An 18,209-nucleotide genomic window follows, 5' to 3' on the forward strand; every position below is an offset into this window, starting at 1 on the left:
TCTCAGGATGACGGGTGGAGAGGATTGCCACGATTCTCACCTATGGTAAAAATATATTATTGAACATATGGCAACACATTACAAAGAAGTTATAATAAGAAAGGAAAAAATTTCACATCCAAGATGTGTCGCCTCATGCCTTGTACTTTTTTATTAAGTAAAATCAACAATCAACATACAGCAACAAATTAATATACTCATGCATATCAGACTGACACGCTTGTGGACAGAGAACAGAGGATAGACAATGGCTGGGCCCTGTGGCTTGTTGAACCATTTTGGAGGTAGAACAAGAGAGAATCGAACACGGTTCTGCTTTGCTCAGTCACTTCCTTAACCTTAGTCACTTGAACTAACAACATAAAACAACCAATATAAACGCTACAGAAAACAGAAAAGATGTCATGTCAAATGTTATAACGATGGAAGTCTATACAAATTATATTGCCATACTTGCCATACATACAACCATACTTCCATATCCATGTTTGTCAATACTCACTTTCTCGAAACATGTTATATTACATGTATGTTGTTAGTAATAAAGCAGTTTTTCTGTGACACTATTCTATAAATGTTGTTTAGAAATTAGAGTTTTGAATTCCAGCTATGCTTAATCCCCTGCACATGAAAATTGAAAAAAAATTAATTAGTATGGCCACATCACTTTCATAAACATAGCATTGAATGAAGAGATACAATTCTTTATAAAAAAAAACGACCTCCAAAAGTAACAGAAACAAACTCTGGCGGCTTTGATTCCATGCTTATATATAAATATCAATAGCAGGATAGAAGTATTACACTTGAAAAACTTCCCACACTAAAAAAATATAAATATTTCCATACATCTTTCACTGAAGGAAAGATATACGAAAAGAGGGCTGCCAGGAGAAAGACACGGGAGACATGCAAGACCCAAGTTAGCCAAAAAGATGACCTCGCTTAGAGCGCCTTTCAATATGATTGTTGCCAAAGTGAACCATTGGCATGTTTGGCATGGTGAGCAGTAGAGCAAACATAGGTATGAGTTTGTTTCAACAAAGTACGGTGTTGATGTCCCATCCACGTGACCTGGTATTAAACTCACACCCTGGGACCATGCAGATACACAGCCTCTTCTTTGTCCTTTTAGATATTGTCATATTTTCCCTAATGATTCAATTTCCGTGTACTGTACGTTTGGAGGAATCGTGGGGTGTTACAGCGCTAACAACTCAACTGTGTGTGGAATGGTTAATCCATGGTGGTTGCACCCATATGTTGGGTACGCAGTTGGGATGTCGTACCATAGTAACGACTGGCAGCGCAAAAGATCGCTGACCGTCGCTACCTATTTTGATTCTGTTCCACTTTACTCTTTCCAGTGAAAGGGATTTCAATACGAAAAGTAGAAGCATGAAATATTAACCAAAAGAAAATGTAGGGGGGAAAAGTGTTGCTACTTTATATTCCAATTCCCATATCCACAATCTCCTAGGACCTACAGTCAGAGCTATACCTCTGTGCAGTGACTAAGCTATAACACTATACTTAAAGTAGAAGCAATGCCCCAATGCCATCCCCTGCTGTGCTCTAGCAGCAACAACAACAGCAGCAACAGCAACAACAGCAGCAGATACTCCAGGCTATCTCAAGACGGTCCAAACCGAAACACTTGTGCTAGCGCTACGTTCACCTAACAGGAGGGAGAGACCAGTAGGCCACCTCGTGAGAAAGAAGAGTGTTTTATTCATTCAGCAGGACAGGTTTTGAGCATTGATCGTAGGACAGGGCAGGAGTCAGTTTGCTAGGCTATTCATCACAGTCTGGTAATGAATTCGATTCCATGATATTAAAAAGGAGTAAGGATTCGCATGCTTTTTCATCAAATCGCCCCTACTCATATCCAAGTTGTGACCTTGTGCTCACACTAATGTGATTAAATTTGAGTATTGACAGATTGCTTCTCAACAATCTTCTCAACAATCTTCTCAATTGCTTCTTCGTTGCCCACTTCAATGTCTAATGAAACAGATTTGTTTTTCTGTTGTCACAGCCTGGTGGCTAGCTAGTGCCAACGTTATACAGTTTATATCAGGTTGAATATTTGGTTTGTGATAAAATCCTAAGACAAGAAAAAAAGAAGTAACAGCACTTAACATACATCTTACTAACACACAGACAGACACTTTTGTCTATACAGCATGTACACCCTTGTGTGAGTGGATAAACATTCCATTCACTAAACCGCAATAAGGCAGAGTTTACTGGTATAAAGTTAACTATTACAGTATTTCGTAAAATACAGACATAGGTTTCATGCTCTGTACTGATTTTTGTGTGTAGAAAAGGAGTCCGACATGAATTTTTGTCATTATGGTATGAAAGAATACTACGGTATAAGACAGATAGTCTGATTAGTGAATGGCCTTCCATTTACTCTTAGACTTTACAAATTGTCCTCCCCTTCTCTTAGCTGAAAATGAGAAGCCAGCTTCTTTTTCAGTGGTGTGAAAAATGTTCTACCAATGTCAATTTCTTTGATCAATAAACACTGTGCCTATCTGATCAATAAGCACAATATATTGATTACATTGTGACACAAATGCAAGAGTGTAAAAGTTGATTTTAAACAGAATATCCACGAGGAGCAAACGTGTTACAAACCTTTGCCACCATAATAACGGTTTAAAATCATCCAACGATTAAGATCAGGACCAATCAATCAAATTAACTCTTCAAAACATATGTACTCACCAAGAGAATCAAAAGTACAGTAGATTGCAGTGAAAATAAATGCAAAGTGTAATGTAACTTATGTTTAAATTGACAGATGAAAGAAGTCTTCAACCCTTGGCTCTTTATGTAATCTCTCAGTAGTTCACTGATTCTATGAAAAGAAAAAAAATATTATTTTTGATTAATCATTGTGGAAGTTGTTCTATGCTAATCAGCGGTCACAAATTCTACCTACCCGTTATGTTCATGGTCCCTTGTGAAACATCTTTGCGAGAAATATACTTTCTCCAGTTTATTCATATATGCATTACGCAGCATGCATTTAGTTTGAGGAAAAACTAAGGAATGGAAATTCAAGTCTGCAGGGTACTCTATGCATAATAGATAAAATCCCCCTTTCTCCAAACATCGTGTTAATTAGCTCTTAGTGAGGGAGGCAGCAAAGGAACCTGCTTGCAATTATACATCGCCCTTATCTCTATTGTATATATCAGAGTAGTAATACAGTTACTGTTGCAGGTTTAACTGACAAAACCCAGAAAAGGAAGAAAACGATAGCATACTGTATTTTTGGATCTATAATTCCCATCATTGCTGTCCTTCTTTCGCACAATGTGTATTTCTTTGCTTCCAGTTACACTTGACTGGAGTACAAAGTCAAAATCATCGCAATACAAAGAACATAGAACAGGCTGGTCTTTTTGATACCTTACACTATCATAACATAAATATCTCCATTTAAAAAATAACACTTCTGTTGCAACACACACACACACACACACACACACACACACACACACACACACACACACACACACACACACACACACACACACACACACACACTGAATTAAACGTGCCTTGGCTTGAGAAACATAGATCGACTTCTTACCACACATTTCCTCACAGCGTTGTGTCTTTCCCACAGGGAAACATACAATACAGCACACTACGGATCATAATCAATGTCATGCAGAAAACAGGGACCTTTTTTTTTGGTGGTCGGGGTCTCGGGGTCTTTCCCTCCGACTTAATTCAGCAATGTACCATACAGCTGTGCCTTGGTGAGACTGTCCTTCCTCATCAGTCCCGTGCTACCAAACTTCTGGTACCTGGGAGAGGTTTTCTTTGGGAGCTTGGGGCCGATGCTGAGGGCCGAGCTGGAGCTGGGCCGGGGCCGGGAGCTGGGCCTGGGGCAGGGGAAGTGTTGGAGGCTCGACGCCTCCAGGGAGCTCAGACGCAGGGACTCGGGCGAGCTGTGCGCACTCAGGTTGACGTAATCCCTGCTTTTGCCGACGGCTGCCGCTCCCGCTCTCCCGCCGTTCTCCTTCTCTTTGGCGCTCCCTGAGCTCAGGAAGAGGCTGCACTCGGAGTCCTGGCTCTCCTGTGTCCTTAGCACGGAGCTCTTCTCCTGCTTGCGGTGCTCCGAGAGCGGCCGCTTCGACCTGCTGGCTGCGCCTCGGCCGGGCGACGGGGAGCCCTCGTCGAAGCACTGGTCCAGCAGGAGGCTGTGGAAGACGTCGTCCCCTTCCCGGAAGCTGCTGTAGAGCGGCCCCGCTTTGGACTTACCGGACGGGCCCACGGCGAAGTGGCGCTCGGAGAAGCTGTACGGGGAGGCGCGCCCCGTGAGGTTGTGATAGGAGGACGAGAAGGTGTTCACGTCGTCCACGCTCATCTGCCGCCAGCGGCTGCTCAGCTCGTCCTCCAAGACGTGAACGTCGGCCGCGCGATCTACCCCGCCTCCACGACCTCCGCCGCCGCCGCCGCCGCAGGCGTGAGCCAACGCCAAGGCGGACCCCATGCTGTGGGAGGAGGTCAGCCGTGGGCTGCTGGAGTGGTACGGCTCGCTGAAGCAGGACGCCGTCCGCGTGTACGCCGGGGAGACGCCCTGCCGCGGGCTCCTCGGCGGCGCCATGTGCTGGATGCTCTGGGACTTGTGAAAGCTAGCGGAGTCCTTCTTGTGGGAGGACAGGCCCTTCACGTGCTCGTACTCCCCGCCGCCGCCGCCGTCCCGCCAGTCCACGTAGAGGACCTGGTGGGAGGCGGACAGCGTGCCGCTGCCCGCGCGCCCGCAGCCCCCTTCCACCCCGACGACGGCTCCCTTGTCGTCCGACGCGAGGCTGAAGCTGGAGTAGGAGCTGGAGGCGGGCAGGGAGCCCGTGCCGAACTTGTCGCGGGGACGGAAGGCCGGGGACGGGGTCTCCTCCGGGGAGAAGCTGCCCGAGTGGAAGGCCTCTTCGTCGGGGTTGCTGTCGGCCGAGGTCTGGGCGTGGAGCTGGAACAACCGGGTGCCGTTGAGGTCCACGCTCTGGCGTCTCTCGGCGTCCTGCCAGCGCTCGGGGCAGTACAGGGCCGTGTCGCTGCAGTACAGGTCCGAGGTCTTGTACGAGAGGCGACGGTCGAGGCGGGCGGTGCTGCCCGTTCCCGAGTGGAAGTCGCCGTCCGGAATTTGGGGGCTGGGGGAGCGAGTCGCCGGGCAGCTGCTTCCCGGTTCGGGCTTTTCCAGGATTTTCGCGATCACCGAGGTGGGGACGGAGTCGGAATACGGAGACTGACACATGCCGGCAGGCACTCCCCCACCACGGCCCAGCTCCTCAAAGTGGGAACCGATGCGTTCTTGGAATTCCAAGGGCAGCTGATGGGAAAGGAAGTAGGAAAAGACACACAAAGAGGGGACAAGAAGATTTTATCAAGACATTTTCAACCGTTTTTAACAGTTGGAAGAATGGCTTTGTGTCAATCAGAGAATACAGGCGGAAATTGCCAGAGGTGGAACAAGAATGGAGTTGCCGGGTTGGAATTATTTCCAGATTTTTGTCAGTAAAACCCCTTTGTTTGTATCTCTTCGGCATCAGCCGTTTCACTCTGCCGTCTTCTGCTCTGGTTGCAATGTTCGTGCTGCTGTTCCGATGTCATCCGTTGTCGTTTAGAAATCCTTTTTCAGCCCGTGACCTTGAGGGTCTTTTACTAGCCAGCAATGAACTTGTCATTTACAGCAAACAATAATTATATTTCCTGTAACTCCTTTTTCTTCTGTCCTGTCTTGCATTTTAGTAGCAGATTGCTTCAGGTTGATGGAAAGAAAGCAGTTCCTCATTTTACGCCATCTCTAGACAAAAATGTCTGAAAGAAAGACCTGTCAATGAAATACTTGATATCCTTGTCTATTAATGGCAGTAGAGGGTCCGGAAGGAAAATCCTATTTATTTATTTATATTATATATTATTCTACATGATCTTTTCCCCTAATAATTTAATCCTCCAACCTGCTTTATTTTTTTCTGTGACCAGTATGCCTTCATTTGTCTTTCACTTGTCTTTACTCTACACACCTTTCCTCTTCATCTCTCTAACTGCATCGTTCTCTACCTGTACACCACCATCAAATACACATGGTGCCCACCGGGATTTAGACTCACATTAAACCACCGCTCCCAGAGGGTCTCCAGCAGGGAATTGAAAGGGGAAGATAAAATACAGACTTGGCTGTGTTATGAATTGGAGGCGCACCACCGAATAACATCACCAGCATGTTTGAAGTCTGATCTATTTTTAGCACCCGTCCTCTCTCCCGGAGAGGTTCTCTCTCTGAATTTAAAAGTAGGTAAGGCTACAGGGCTAACGTGCTGGGCTAACTGTGGTCCTTATTAGGTAGCTCAGTACCTTACTGTTATCCAAAATGAATCTTAATTAAAGTTTACACAGACTGCAGCCACAATCCATGTGATAATCCCTTTGTTTATGGATGAGTATGAATGAATGAATTACCCCATTTTTAGTTATTATATACTTTTTTTCAATTTGAGTCATGACAGTGACTCACTTGTAAGGACAAACCTCAGACATCAATTTATTTATTGGCTGATGACTTGTGAGAACCCACCTCCGATATTTTTTTGGGGTATATTGTGTTGTATGCTATTGATCAATTACTTGTGAGGACCTACTACAGACATCCTTCTGGGGTCTGTGTGTCGTATGTTATCGATCCATGACTTGTCAGCTTCTATCTCTAATAAAAACACGTGCCCTTTTTATCGTAAGTAGCAAAGTCTAAATCGATCGTTTTACAGTTTGATTAAATCTCATTATGTTAGTATATTATCTCAGTATCTTGCATAAGCTTTGCTTTATTTCCACCACAGGTGTCTAATAAGCAACTCAATCTCGGCTCACTGCGTTCATGGTTCAGTAGTGTTATGTATTATCTTAGTTTATTATATCATGATATTTGCTGGAAGAAAATAAAAGATCAGATTGGTCCTGGCACACTGGAAGACACAGTGGTTTCTTTAAGTGTTGACTCTGTCAGGGGAGTTTTTCTTCTAATAATGTAAGTCTAATAAGATCAAAGAAATGTAAGATAAAATAAGCTGCCACTAAATCCAAGCCATTCTTCTGTTGCAGCAAAAATAGTTAGTAGCTTTTAATCCATTTAATTTGTATAGTTGCCCAGCAACACACACATTATTTTTGAGTTAGTTTATTATTCTCTATTATTGTTAGTCTTTGCTCTCCATCATGATAAGCCATTTTTGGCAACTTTGTGAATAAATAATGGGTTCTTAGCAAACAAAGATTCCCAATGGGGTCTGTGTGTCGTATGTTACCGATTGATGACTTGTGAGCTTCTCTCTCCCACATAGTTTGCGGGTCTATGTGTGCCATTGATTGTGGATGCGTGAGGACCTCCCACACACATCCTTGTGAGGTCTATGTGTCGTATGTTATTGATGAATGACTTGTGAGCGACTATCTCCGCCATCATGTTGGGGGTCTATGTGTGTAATAGATTAAGGATTTGTTAAGGTCCTACCTCAGACATCTTGTGAGCTCTGTGGTGGGACGTGGAGCACTGCAGCAGCTGAGCCGCCAGGTTGCAGTCCTTTCTGTACAAGTCCTGAGAGGCAGAGGTAGGTACACGTTGTTACGAAGAACCAGAAATGCAAGCAGCAGCAGCGCAGAGACCCATGGAGGCTACGTAATGTCACAAAGTCAATTTCAACCCTAAAGGTGACATATTATGACCACCAGGTGTGAGTGTGATTAGCCGTTACAAGACGTTTTGAAAATCGGCCTCTTCTGACATCACAAGTGGGCGTGTCCACCTAGATGTGCGCTGGATGGATCAGTCTGCCAGCCTACCCAGGGGACTGTAGCCAACGTTACAAATGTATGCGTCACACATCTAGGTGGACACGCCCACTTGTGATGTCAGAAGCGGCAGACTTTCAAAACAGCTTGTACTTGTTGCACGAGTGACTCACGTTGTCCTTTCGGAGCTTCTCCAGAGTGATCTTGGCCTCCATGAGGTGGTTGTTCAGGACGAGGACCTCGCGACTCAGCACCCTGTTCTCCTCCTCGTGGTGCTGGGTCTTCACATGAAGCACAGCGAATGAGGATCATATCAGTGTCAAAGTCAAAGTCAGGTTTATTGTCAATTACAAAGAATGTACAAGACAAAGAGAAGAACTGAAATTTTGTTTGTCCCTGACCCGCGGTGCAGTAAGTATAAAATAAATTGCTGAATTAAATATAATAAGATAAGTAATATTTATAATAACTAAATTCAAATTTCTAAATTCATTCTAAATGTGAATCAGACATTGAGTATAGGAACAAAACAGCATAAAAAGACAACAACAGTGGGCTAGAGGTGATCCATGGGGGTGGGGGGGGGGGAGGATGGGAGGAGATTTAGAAATGGGTAGAATAGTTACATTTACAATTAGGGGATTTAGCAGACGCTTTTATCCAAAGCGACTTACATCGGTTAATACACACATTGACACACCGACGGCAGAGTCAACCATGCAAGGCGACGGCCAGTTCGTCAGGAGCAGTTCGGGTTAAGTTTCTTGCTCAGGGACACATCGACACTCAGCTAGGAGGAGCTGGGGATCGAACTAGCAACCTTTCAGTTACAAGGCGACTGCTCTACCTCCTGAGCTAAGCCGACCGGGGGAATAACTGATGAGAAAAGGGTGGGGAGGAGCTGGATGGAGGCGGCACGAAGCGTAGAGCGATGATGGAGAGGAGTTGGCGGGGAGGAGAGGAAGGGGGTATTATGTCACCATCAGTACGAGGCCGCTGCCAGCAGCAGGTCTTAATTAAAAGAAGATTACACTCGCCAGGGCTCTATTGAATCATTTACTCATACAGAGGGCAGGGGAATAGGAATTAGAGGCAAAGTGTGTGTTTGGGTGACTAAAAAAGACGGATGGAGACAATCGTTTTGTTTAAGGTGATCATGGAAAGAAAAAAATTGAACCTGACAGTGTATTCGCATTACCAGCCCTGGTTCTTTGCAATCTATACCAGTGTGTGTGCGTCTCTCATCCCATCTTTTCTTAAACGACCATGCACACACCACATATATACATTTATAATATATGTTTTATAATAATTTGTCTATTGTCCGGGAAAATCTGATATTTTTAGACTCAAACCCACTCAAAAGTCATCGTCAGCATCTTTTCTACGATATTCCTGCTGAAGAGCACATTGCATTGTGCATCATGTCCCCTCTTTACGCTCTAATCTCTAAATGGCTGTGATTATTGTGAAACGCAGGCAGCGGCGAGAGCTAATCTAATAGGTGGCAATCAATGTCAGCCAAAGTGATGGGCCTTTCGTTGATATTCAAATCCAATTTTGGTGGGGTCTCATTAGTTGGCTGTTGAGTTTCCTTCCTTTGTCTTACTTTGCCTTTCTCTTTGCAAAAAGCTGAAAGTTGTTAATGCCGACGTTATAAGGTGTGCTTAATTCACTGCTGTGGTTGATTCATGAGTAACCAGGTTTAGTGTGTTTACAATAAACATTCTTAGGAAATTGCATTACACAGATATATGCGTGAAATATAAATGGAATGTGGCAACATTAATAATTTGAATGATTACCTAACCAATTACCAGATGATATTTTACACTTTCAGCTAATGTTATGACTTATCTGCAGGTCCTGATAAATGTAGAACATCGTGATTTTCCGGGGTATTATATGATGCATTTGGTACACTTCTAGAAAGTACTAATAAAAACACTTGCCCTTTTATCGTAAGTAGGTAAGTCAAAATCTCATTATGTTAGTATATTATCTCAGTATCTTGCATAAGTATTGCTTTATTTCCACCACAGGTGTCTAATGAGCAACTCAATCTCAGCTCACAACATTCACGGTTCAGTAGTGTTATTTATTATCTTATTTTATTGTATTATTCTATTTGATGGAAGAAAATCAATGATCTGATTAGTCCTGGCACACTGGAAGACACAATGGTTTCTTTTAGGAGTTGGGGATTTTATTTTTCTGCAGTCTAATAATATCATAGATATGTAATATCTAATAGAATACCTGCTACTAAAACCAAGCCATTCTTCTATTTCAGCCATCATTAGCTTTTAATCCATTTCATTTGTATAGTTGCCCAACACACACACATTCTTTTTGATTGAGTTAATTATTCTCTATTATTGTTAGTTTATTATTATTCTCTCCATCATGATTAGCCATTTTGGCAACTTTCTGATTAAATAATGGATTCTTAGCAACAAAGATTCCCAATAGGCCTACTTTGTTTTGGCCTTTGTCATACCCAGTCCCTGATACATTTCATCATTAAAGCTTAGGGGAGAAACAATGCTTTAGTGGAGTCTATGTTGCAATGGTTGGTGTGACCTGAACAGCTGACCTGTTGACATACCTAACCTGATTAATCTGACAGACTATAACCTTCAAATCTGAAAGAGAAATCTCATATGGAGCTACATAATTAGTTTCCAAATTGATAAGACTCATATCCGGCCGGTAAAAGCTAGACACAGGGCAGATCTTGATAGTGAACATGATCGGGTGCTGTCATTTTTGAGAGTGGGCGCGAGAACGAGATAATGTTTTAATTACGCCGCAGTGACCGGAACATGACTCATATGCTGATCCTCGACAATCCCATACGTTGTTCGGTCCCACGGCTGATACTAGCACGACTGTTATCAGATGCTGCTGCGAAACGCATTAGCGAAGAGAAGCGGCGAAAATAAAAATTAACATGCAAAGCTTTTATCCTCCGCTCATCTTAAGCATGGAGGATTCAGGGGCAGAATATCACACAGCCTTCCACCCCCTCTGAGTCCCACGACACTAGGCAGTGCCAATAGGACCCTCTATCTAACCCGCTTGTACTATTCCTACCATAATGTATTATTCATTGTCAATTATTTAAATGTTCGGATTAATTTATGCCTGCATTGTCTTGTTTGCATTAGGCAACGTGATATCCAACCTTAGCAACGGAATAGGTTATAAATATCACTAAGAACGACCCATATCACACATATCCCTTCCACAAAAGCATGTCGTTATAATCTCTAACAGATAAATACATACATTTTACATGTGACTTTTCTGAGGTTTCCTGACATTGTTTCGGAACCTTTCAGAACCACGGACAGCAATTTATTTTGGTCCAGAAGCTATGTATAGTTATGTGCCATATTTTCATGTACAGAACTTGGACTTCAAGCTGTTTAAATACTTTAAAAATCTTTAAATACTGGTCGGAATGGAAATATAGCCTACTTACTAAAAGCTTACAAAAATAAAAATTATAAAGGCATTATCTGTTTGATTCAAACATGTGGTTCCAGACATGGATATGCGGAGGTATGAGTAAATCTGTATATAAAGTGTTACTTCTGACTCGGTAATGTCCTTATATAATAAATGACAACTTTGACATCGCTGTAGTCATTCCACTGACCTTGCCAGTTAAAACTTGAACTTTTTAATTATGTGTGTTTGATGGTGGGCTCCTTTGTCTCACTGCTTGCCTAACCCGTCTTCTACAAAAGTAGCCCATTTAAAATGCCACTGCATGAGGATATCAAAGACAATGGAAATGAGTTTCCTTCGTGGCCTCTACTAATGGAATTCTATACAGTACACTCTGAATACACTACTCTATAGTGTTCTTCTAGACAGAGGACTTCCTTGAAAAGATGAACATTCATTCCAATATTTTAACATGACAACTAGATTACTGTGTGTGTGTGTGTGTGTGTGTGTGTGTGTGTGTGTGTGTGTGTGTGTGTGTGTGTGTGTGTGTGTGTGTGTGTGTGTGTGTGTGTGTGTGTGTGTGTGTGTGTGTGTGTGTTTGTGAGTTTGATATGTGTGTCTGCATATGTGTGCGACTTGGCTACAAGGGAGAATGTAAAATAGTACTTTTAGATAAACCTTCAAATTATTAGATGGATCAAATCTCAATTTTGTGTACAGAAATCTACATAAAACAATCTCCATAGAAATTCCGAAAAACCCGCCAGCATCTTCTCTTACTAATCATTTCCCACATGGTAATCGTCATTTCACAGTCATCACACATCAGCAGCGAGGCGCACAGTCGACGAGCCCTCACACATCAACATTTAACGAGACTCTGATCCAGTTCAATCCAGATCCATCAGGGTCGATCCTTTATGATATGCATAGCTCTGGCTTCATGGATAGCTCATATTGGCTAGGGGACCGGAGGTCCCTCATAGAATGCAGAAAAGAGTACGTGAGCATTTTATAATCGGTGGCGAGGGTGGATGGGAATAGACAAAACGGCCTTCTCCCAGTAATAGTTTCTTAACGAGGTGGTGTGGCAGGTGAGACCAATCACTTTGGACATTGATTGCACGCGGTGTCTTTGATCGTGTAATTGCTTGGAGAGAGAGGGGGGGGAGAGGCGGTCAGCACACCGACAGGCACGTTGGAATCGATCGGCCGAGATTTAGTTTGATTCCTGAGGGAGAGAGAGCTAGAGGGCTGGGTGATGTGTGAAGAGTTACAGACCGAGAGAAAGTGGGAAGAATTAAAAAGGAGGTAACATTTGGAGAATAAATAGGACATTTCACAACCTCTGTTGACAATAATTTGTTAATAAATGCGTTTTGAGAGTAGCATTTCTCATCATGTTTATTTATTATCAACGTTTTGTCTCTCAAATTGGTTTCTCATGCTCTATACTCTAAACTGTTTCGACAGCAATTACACTTCCTTTCTCCAGCAGCAATCTCTGCAGGAATCCAACCCCTCATCAGGACGCTGTTTGATTTGTGTGTGTGTGTTTGTGTGTGTGTGTGTGTGTGTGTGCATGTGTGTGTGTGTGTGTGTGTGTGTGTGTGTGTGTGTGTGTGTGTGTGTTTGTGTTTGTGTTTGTCTCTATGGGCATGCAGCAAATGTTTTCATAAACTCATGAAATATCCGTGTAACAATAATGTACAACTAGAAAATGTATTGCCTGCAGAAAATGCGGTGAGTGCTATCGTGTGAAGGGAGGTTGAAAATACCACTTCCATATTTGAATGATCACCCTAGTGAGCCCCCTAGCCCTTTTCTTACCGTCCTGTGCATCTTGTCCTCCAAATCTTGATTGATTCTCTGAAGAGTTGCATAGCTGCTCTGGATCCTGAGAAGTAGAAAGCAACAACAGACACACAGAAACATTAAATGATGAATCATTTCAATAAATGCCGCTAGATAGAGAAAGAGAGAAATATAAATAGATAAATGTATCTATCTATCAATATATATATATATATATATATATATATATATATATATATATAGATAGATAGATAGATAGATAGATAGATAGATAGATAGATAGATAGATAGATAGATACGTGTATAAATAATTAGGTACATAGATAGGAAAAATCTACTAGTACAGATATAATAGAGAGCTCGACATTGTCTCCATATGTATTTAAGCGGTTATTACTACCGGTGTTTAATGTTCCATTTGTCTTCTCTTTAAGGCCCCCTAACCATTAATTCCCCCCTTCGCTCGTCTTATCTAAGCCTTGCACCCTGTTACACTCCCAGTTAGCTGGGGTCTATCTGGAAATGAATGGAAAGAGCTGTTGCTGCACTCCTTTCTTCGCTCCCTTTTTCCTTCCCTTTCTCTCATTTGTTAAGTTATTACATGCTTTACAGGCCTTCTGAGCAACTGGCTCTTAGCTTTATCTGCCTCCTCAGGCCGCCCAGCCCGGGGAAGATATGTTGGTAATGGGGAGTATCAATCATGCTCTGAATGTAATGAAGACTGTAAAATAAAGAACCTTTACGAAGCTGGATTCGCTGTTGTTAAAATTAAGCCATTTCTGTCGCTCTGTTACATGTAAATGCAGGAAATCCAACATGGACACACTTTGGGAATGTAAAGCTGACACACTCACACCCAAAATTAAGCTCACAAACGCCCACACCCACACACACACACACCTCCTTAATTTATCGGTGAACTTGTCCAGCTCCTCTTGCGCCCGGCGCAGCTCCGTCTCCAGGTACTGGCGGGTGGAATCAAACTCCATCTCCACCATCTCTAACTTGTGTGTGGTGAAGGACAGTCGCTTCCGCAGGTCTTCCTTGTGGTCGTGGACAGAGCTTGACATGGAGCAGACCATGGGAGAGAGAGACCATTATTGGAGAACAGAGAGAAAGTGAGACCACAATTAATAGCAAAGTGAGAGAGAGATGATGAGAGAGGTATAGACCAGCGTTAATAACAGAGAGACGAAGACCAGTATGTAAGACAGAGAGAGAGAGAGAGAGAGACCAGCATTTATAAGAGAGAAAGACGAGCATTAATAACAGAGAGCGAGGAAAATCCTTTTTGAAAAGGAGAGAGTGGACGAGAAATTAAGAAAGTGAAAGTTTGAGAGTTCTCATTGTATTAATCAGAATGGGGCAAATCTGAGAGGAGAGCAAAGGAAGGTAGATTAAAAGTGGGTAACAGTGAGATAGAGAGGAAAAAAGAAGCAGGAAATAGAAATATGAAAGGGAGATTTAGAAATAGTTTGGCCATGGGGATTCATGGATGTGTTTTGTGCATGTGTGTGAGTGGCAGTGTGTATGAACTAGGTTTGTGTATGTGTGCAACGGCATGTGTTTGTTTTTATGTGTGTGTCTTTGCATGTGTGTCAGTGTACCTGCATCTGTGTGTGTTCTCATGTGTCTGTGTGGGTGCCTGTATTTTTGGTATGCGAGTGTTTGTGTGTGTGCGTGCGTGCGTGCACGTGTGTGTGTGTGTGTGTGTGTGTGTGTGTGTTTGTGCGTACGCATGTATGTGCGAGCGCATGTGCAAGAAAGTGCGTGTGCAATGCATCTGCGGGGTGCACAAGGCTGCTTGTAGCTCTGTTTAGTGAGCATAAGGTCTCATTGCTGCAGGCTTAGGAAATGCAGGCTGACAGTCCAATGTGGAGGATAAGATAGATGAACAAGGAATACTAATGATTTCCCATTGACAAGAGAGTCTCCAGACCTGGGACAGGAACTCCCATGGCCGGTGGGATTCATTACCACCACCACAAACCGAAACAGTGGGATCCCTATTGGTGCAGTCTCCTCAGACACAGGCAGGGCTATTCATTATGGTGGACATTATAATGGACATTCTTTAAACTTTGACATCTTGTTTGCGCCTGCCTTCACTCCTGCAATGGCAAGCGTGCAAATAACAGATCAAACTGTGTATGTGACATGCTTTGGGCCCTATCTTGCATCCGGCGCAATTTACCTTCTACACTGACGAATGTGTCGTTGCTAGTTTGCAACTGGCGCAGAGCGTTCTTTTCCCACCACCGCCACTCGCCTGTAAATTAGGGAATGTTCTTGCGCCCCAAGGGGTGGTTCGGCGAAAGGAGGAGGCGTGTTCTGGCGCAAACGTTCCCTGGTGCTATTTTGCAGTTTCAGAAAACAATTGGGCCAAAAACCAGGAAATACCTGGTTTAAAGTCAGTGGCGCGTTGTCCACAGTTTCTGCATATCATATGTGTGTTAAGTTTTCTTTGCCGAAATTTATTTGAGGACTCGCGTTTCTGAAGTTGTGGAAGAGAACGCTATTCCTTGTGTGAATTAGGCCATATTATTTGGCCATAAACTGAGCCATTTGAAGTTTAAAATTCATGTGGTCATGCATCTGTCTCATCGGAGACTGCAAACGCGCTGTCAAAATATCAACTCGTAAGATTAAAATGCGCTCATGGCTCTTAAAAGGGATGGGAGATGGCACTCTCATTGGTTTATTGCACGTTACGCCCAAACCACACCGACGGGTAATCCGGCAACTTCAGACCAACGCTTTTTAGATTTGCGCGGTGCGCAAGAGTCATTCATGCGCCGCTAAAATAGCAACATCGCCATAGAACCGCCAACAAAGCTACTTGCGCTTGGCGCTTCTCACTTGCGTTTCAGACCGTTAAAATAGGGCCCTGTGTGTGAATGTGACTGCATGTCCCTGTGTGTGTTTTAGATGCACAGAATGTATCATTATGCTTTCTTTCTCTTCTTTTATTATTTTTTTCTTTACCAAAGAACATTGCTTCATGCATGGTTATGCATGCGATGAGTGCAGATGAGCGTGAGTGTGGAATGACATATTGACAGGATGTCAGTGAGAAGATGAGGTAATAGGAGGCTTGAGATTGTCAGCGAAACCTGAATGCATGAGCAATCGCAGGGCATTTGGCCATACTTGGCCCTCAGAGAGGTGCCATTGTTTGGATGCTGCCAAAACGGCAGGCAGCAGCATGCACATCACTAAATGACATTGGCCCATAGCCCATCACCATCATTGAGAAACTGAGTGCACAAAAACAAAACTTAAGTTGACAGGGATGAGATTTATTGGACCATGTCCTTGGAAAAGAAAAATGGGTAATGTGGCAAAGATAACATTTGTGATGAAATTAATGTCCAACACAAAACAAAGTGGATACAATCAACATCGGGGCTGCCATTGCCTGTGAACGGCAGCAGCCTCTCACTAGTCTATGGCCGACATTCCTTAATATTCGATCCTTAGCAACTTTGGAATGCAATAAAACGGTCAAATCTCAAAATGATTCACATGAAATGATCCAACCGAAAAAAAAATATTGGCCTCTGCCCAAACCCACTCTTCACTAAACATGTGAAAAGCTTGTTAGCTTTTGCAATATGCCTAGCCGTGGAAGACTCCAGTCCGGCTCAACTTGTGTGGCAAGGTAGACGGACAGACAATGATTGAATGGGATCATGACAGGCCTTCGACAGCCAAACCAAATATCTTTTATTTTTTATTGTCAGTGAATGATTGATTAATTGGTATCAAGATTTAAGGAGAAATTGAACAAATGTGAAAAACATACAAATATATGAATGAATGATGCCATACTAGCAAGATATAGCCTACTTAAAATGGCATGGCTAGACGACCACGTGCACAAGAGAACAACGCTCAATGCATTTGTGCTGCCAGTTTAATTAGGCCCTAGGAAGGAGCCATTGATTTTCCTGGATGTCTTGTTGGCAGCCAAATATGTAAGAAATGAGACTTAAAAATAAGCAGCAAAGTGTTGCAATGCCAAACCTCTACTTGAGTGCAAAGTAGATTTGAAGCCATGTTAAAGCTTTTTTTGAAAAATCTAACGTGATGGAAGCCACAAAACGTATTAATGATGCCTGGTAGGCTATATGGCGTTGACCAATCTCTGCAAAAATCGAATTTCCCCGTCGCTACAAGATGAAATGGATGCCCCCATTGGGGAGAAACACAGACGACGTGCAATGGTGAAGGGTGACGACAAACTCCTCTTCAACTCACCTTCTCTTCTGATGTTTGCATCCATTTCTCTGACTTTTGAGCGCTGTTTTACCAATGTATATCTTTTTCATATTTTTGCCTCTGCCGTGTTTGACAGCCGTTGCCTTGGCCACCGTTGCCACCTGGTGGGGAGAACGCTGTTTCGAGCCACGTTTGAACTCTAGCCACGAAGCGACACTGAAAGCTCTAAGGCGTGCCTGGGGACGCTGATGGGAGCTGTCTATCTGTGATAAGCCTGGCGAAAAAGAGCAGGGAAAACAACACAGCTTTGAAGTCCTTACGTTTAGAAACGACACATTTTGCTCTGTGGCCTTCAATCTATCACACTCAAGAGTCAATTTGGTAAAAATAAAACAACAATGAATTGACTGTTTCAATGTTTTCATTGTTCCATGAATGAGCTGGCTAATAAATGTGTACAGGTAATATCAACTCTATACAGATCAATTAGTAGTAGTAGTATTAATAGTCGCTTCAACAACCGGTATCCACGTTTAGATGAAGGCCATAGAAAGAACATGATCTTCTCTACCAGCCCCCAAACCATGGCCTATTTCAAGTTCAGCATTGGGACAAATAAAGAGACGGAGGGAGAGAGACAGTAGTTCAACAGCAAAGTGTGAACGAGTGTTGTGTGCGTCTGTAATGACAACACTACTTCATTTTATCCACATCTCTTGCTCAACAATGGCACAACGGAAAACAATAAAGACAACAACTATAGCAACATTGAAGAGAAACTTTGAGAGAGCTGCTGAATTTCCTGGACACAAACACACAAACATAGACACACCCACACTCACATTCAGTGTGTTTAACAGTTTCACTGTATCTGCATGATCTAACTGGGCCCAATGGAG

At 43.1% G+C, this 18,209-nt stretch overlaps 1 protein-coding gene across 2 annotated transcripts in view; it reads right to left on the reverse strand.

Annotated features, from left to right (window-relative positions):
* Positions 1–136: 136 nt before the first annotated feature.
* Positions 137–18,209, reverse strand: part of LOC115544191 (brain-enriched guanylate kinase-associated protein-like) — a 23,063-nt gene continuing 4,990 nt past the window's right edge. The window contains exons 2-7 of one of the 2 annotated variants that reach the window (XM_030357032.1): positions 17,350–17,584; positions 13,990–14,151; positions 13,105–13,171; positions 7,989–8,096; positions 7,538–7,621; positions 137–5,356 (exon numbers count right to left, since the gene is read on the reverse strand). In XM_030357032.1, coding sequence (XP_030212892.1) covers positions 3,752–5,356; positions 7,538–7,621; positions 7,989–8,096; positions 13,105–13,171; positions 13,990–14,151; positions 17,350–17,420 — 2,097 coding nt within the window. In that variant the 5' untranslated portion in view covers positions 17,421–17,584 and the 3' untranslated portion in view covers positions 137–3,751. The remainder of the gene's footprint in view (positions 5,357–7,537; positions 7,622–7,988; positions 8,097–13,104; positions 13,172–13,989; positions 14,152–17,349; positions 17,585–18,209) is intronic. The other variant, XM_030357034.1, reaches the window with a different exon arrangement.

Source organism: Gadus morhua, chromosome 5 (genome assembly GCF_902167405.1).
Source record: "Gadus morhua chromosome 5, gadMor3.0, whole genome shotgun sequence".
Lineage (NCBI taxonomy): Eukaryota > Metazoa > Chordata > Actinopteri > Gadiformes > Gadidae > Gadus > Gadus morhua.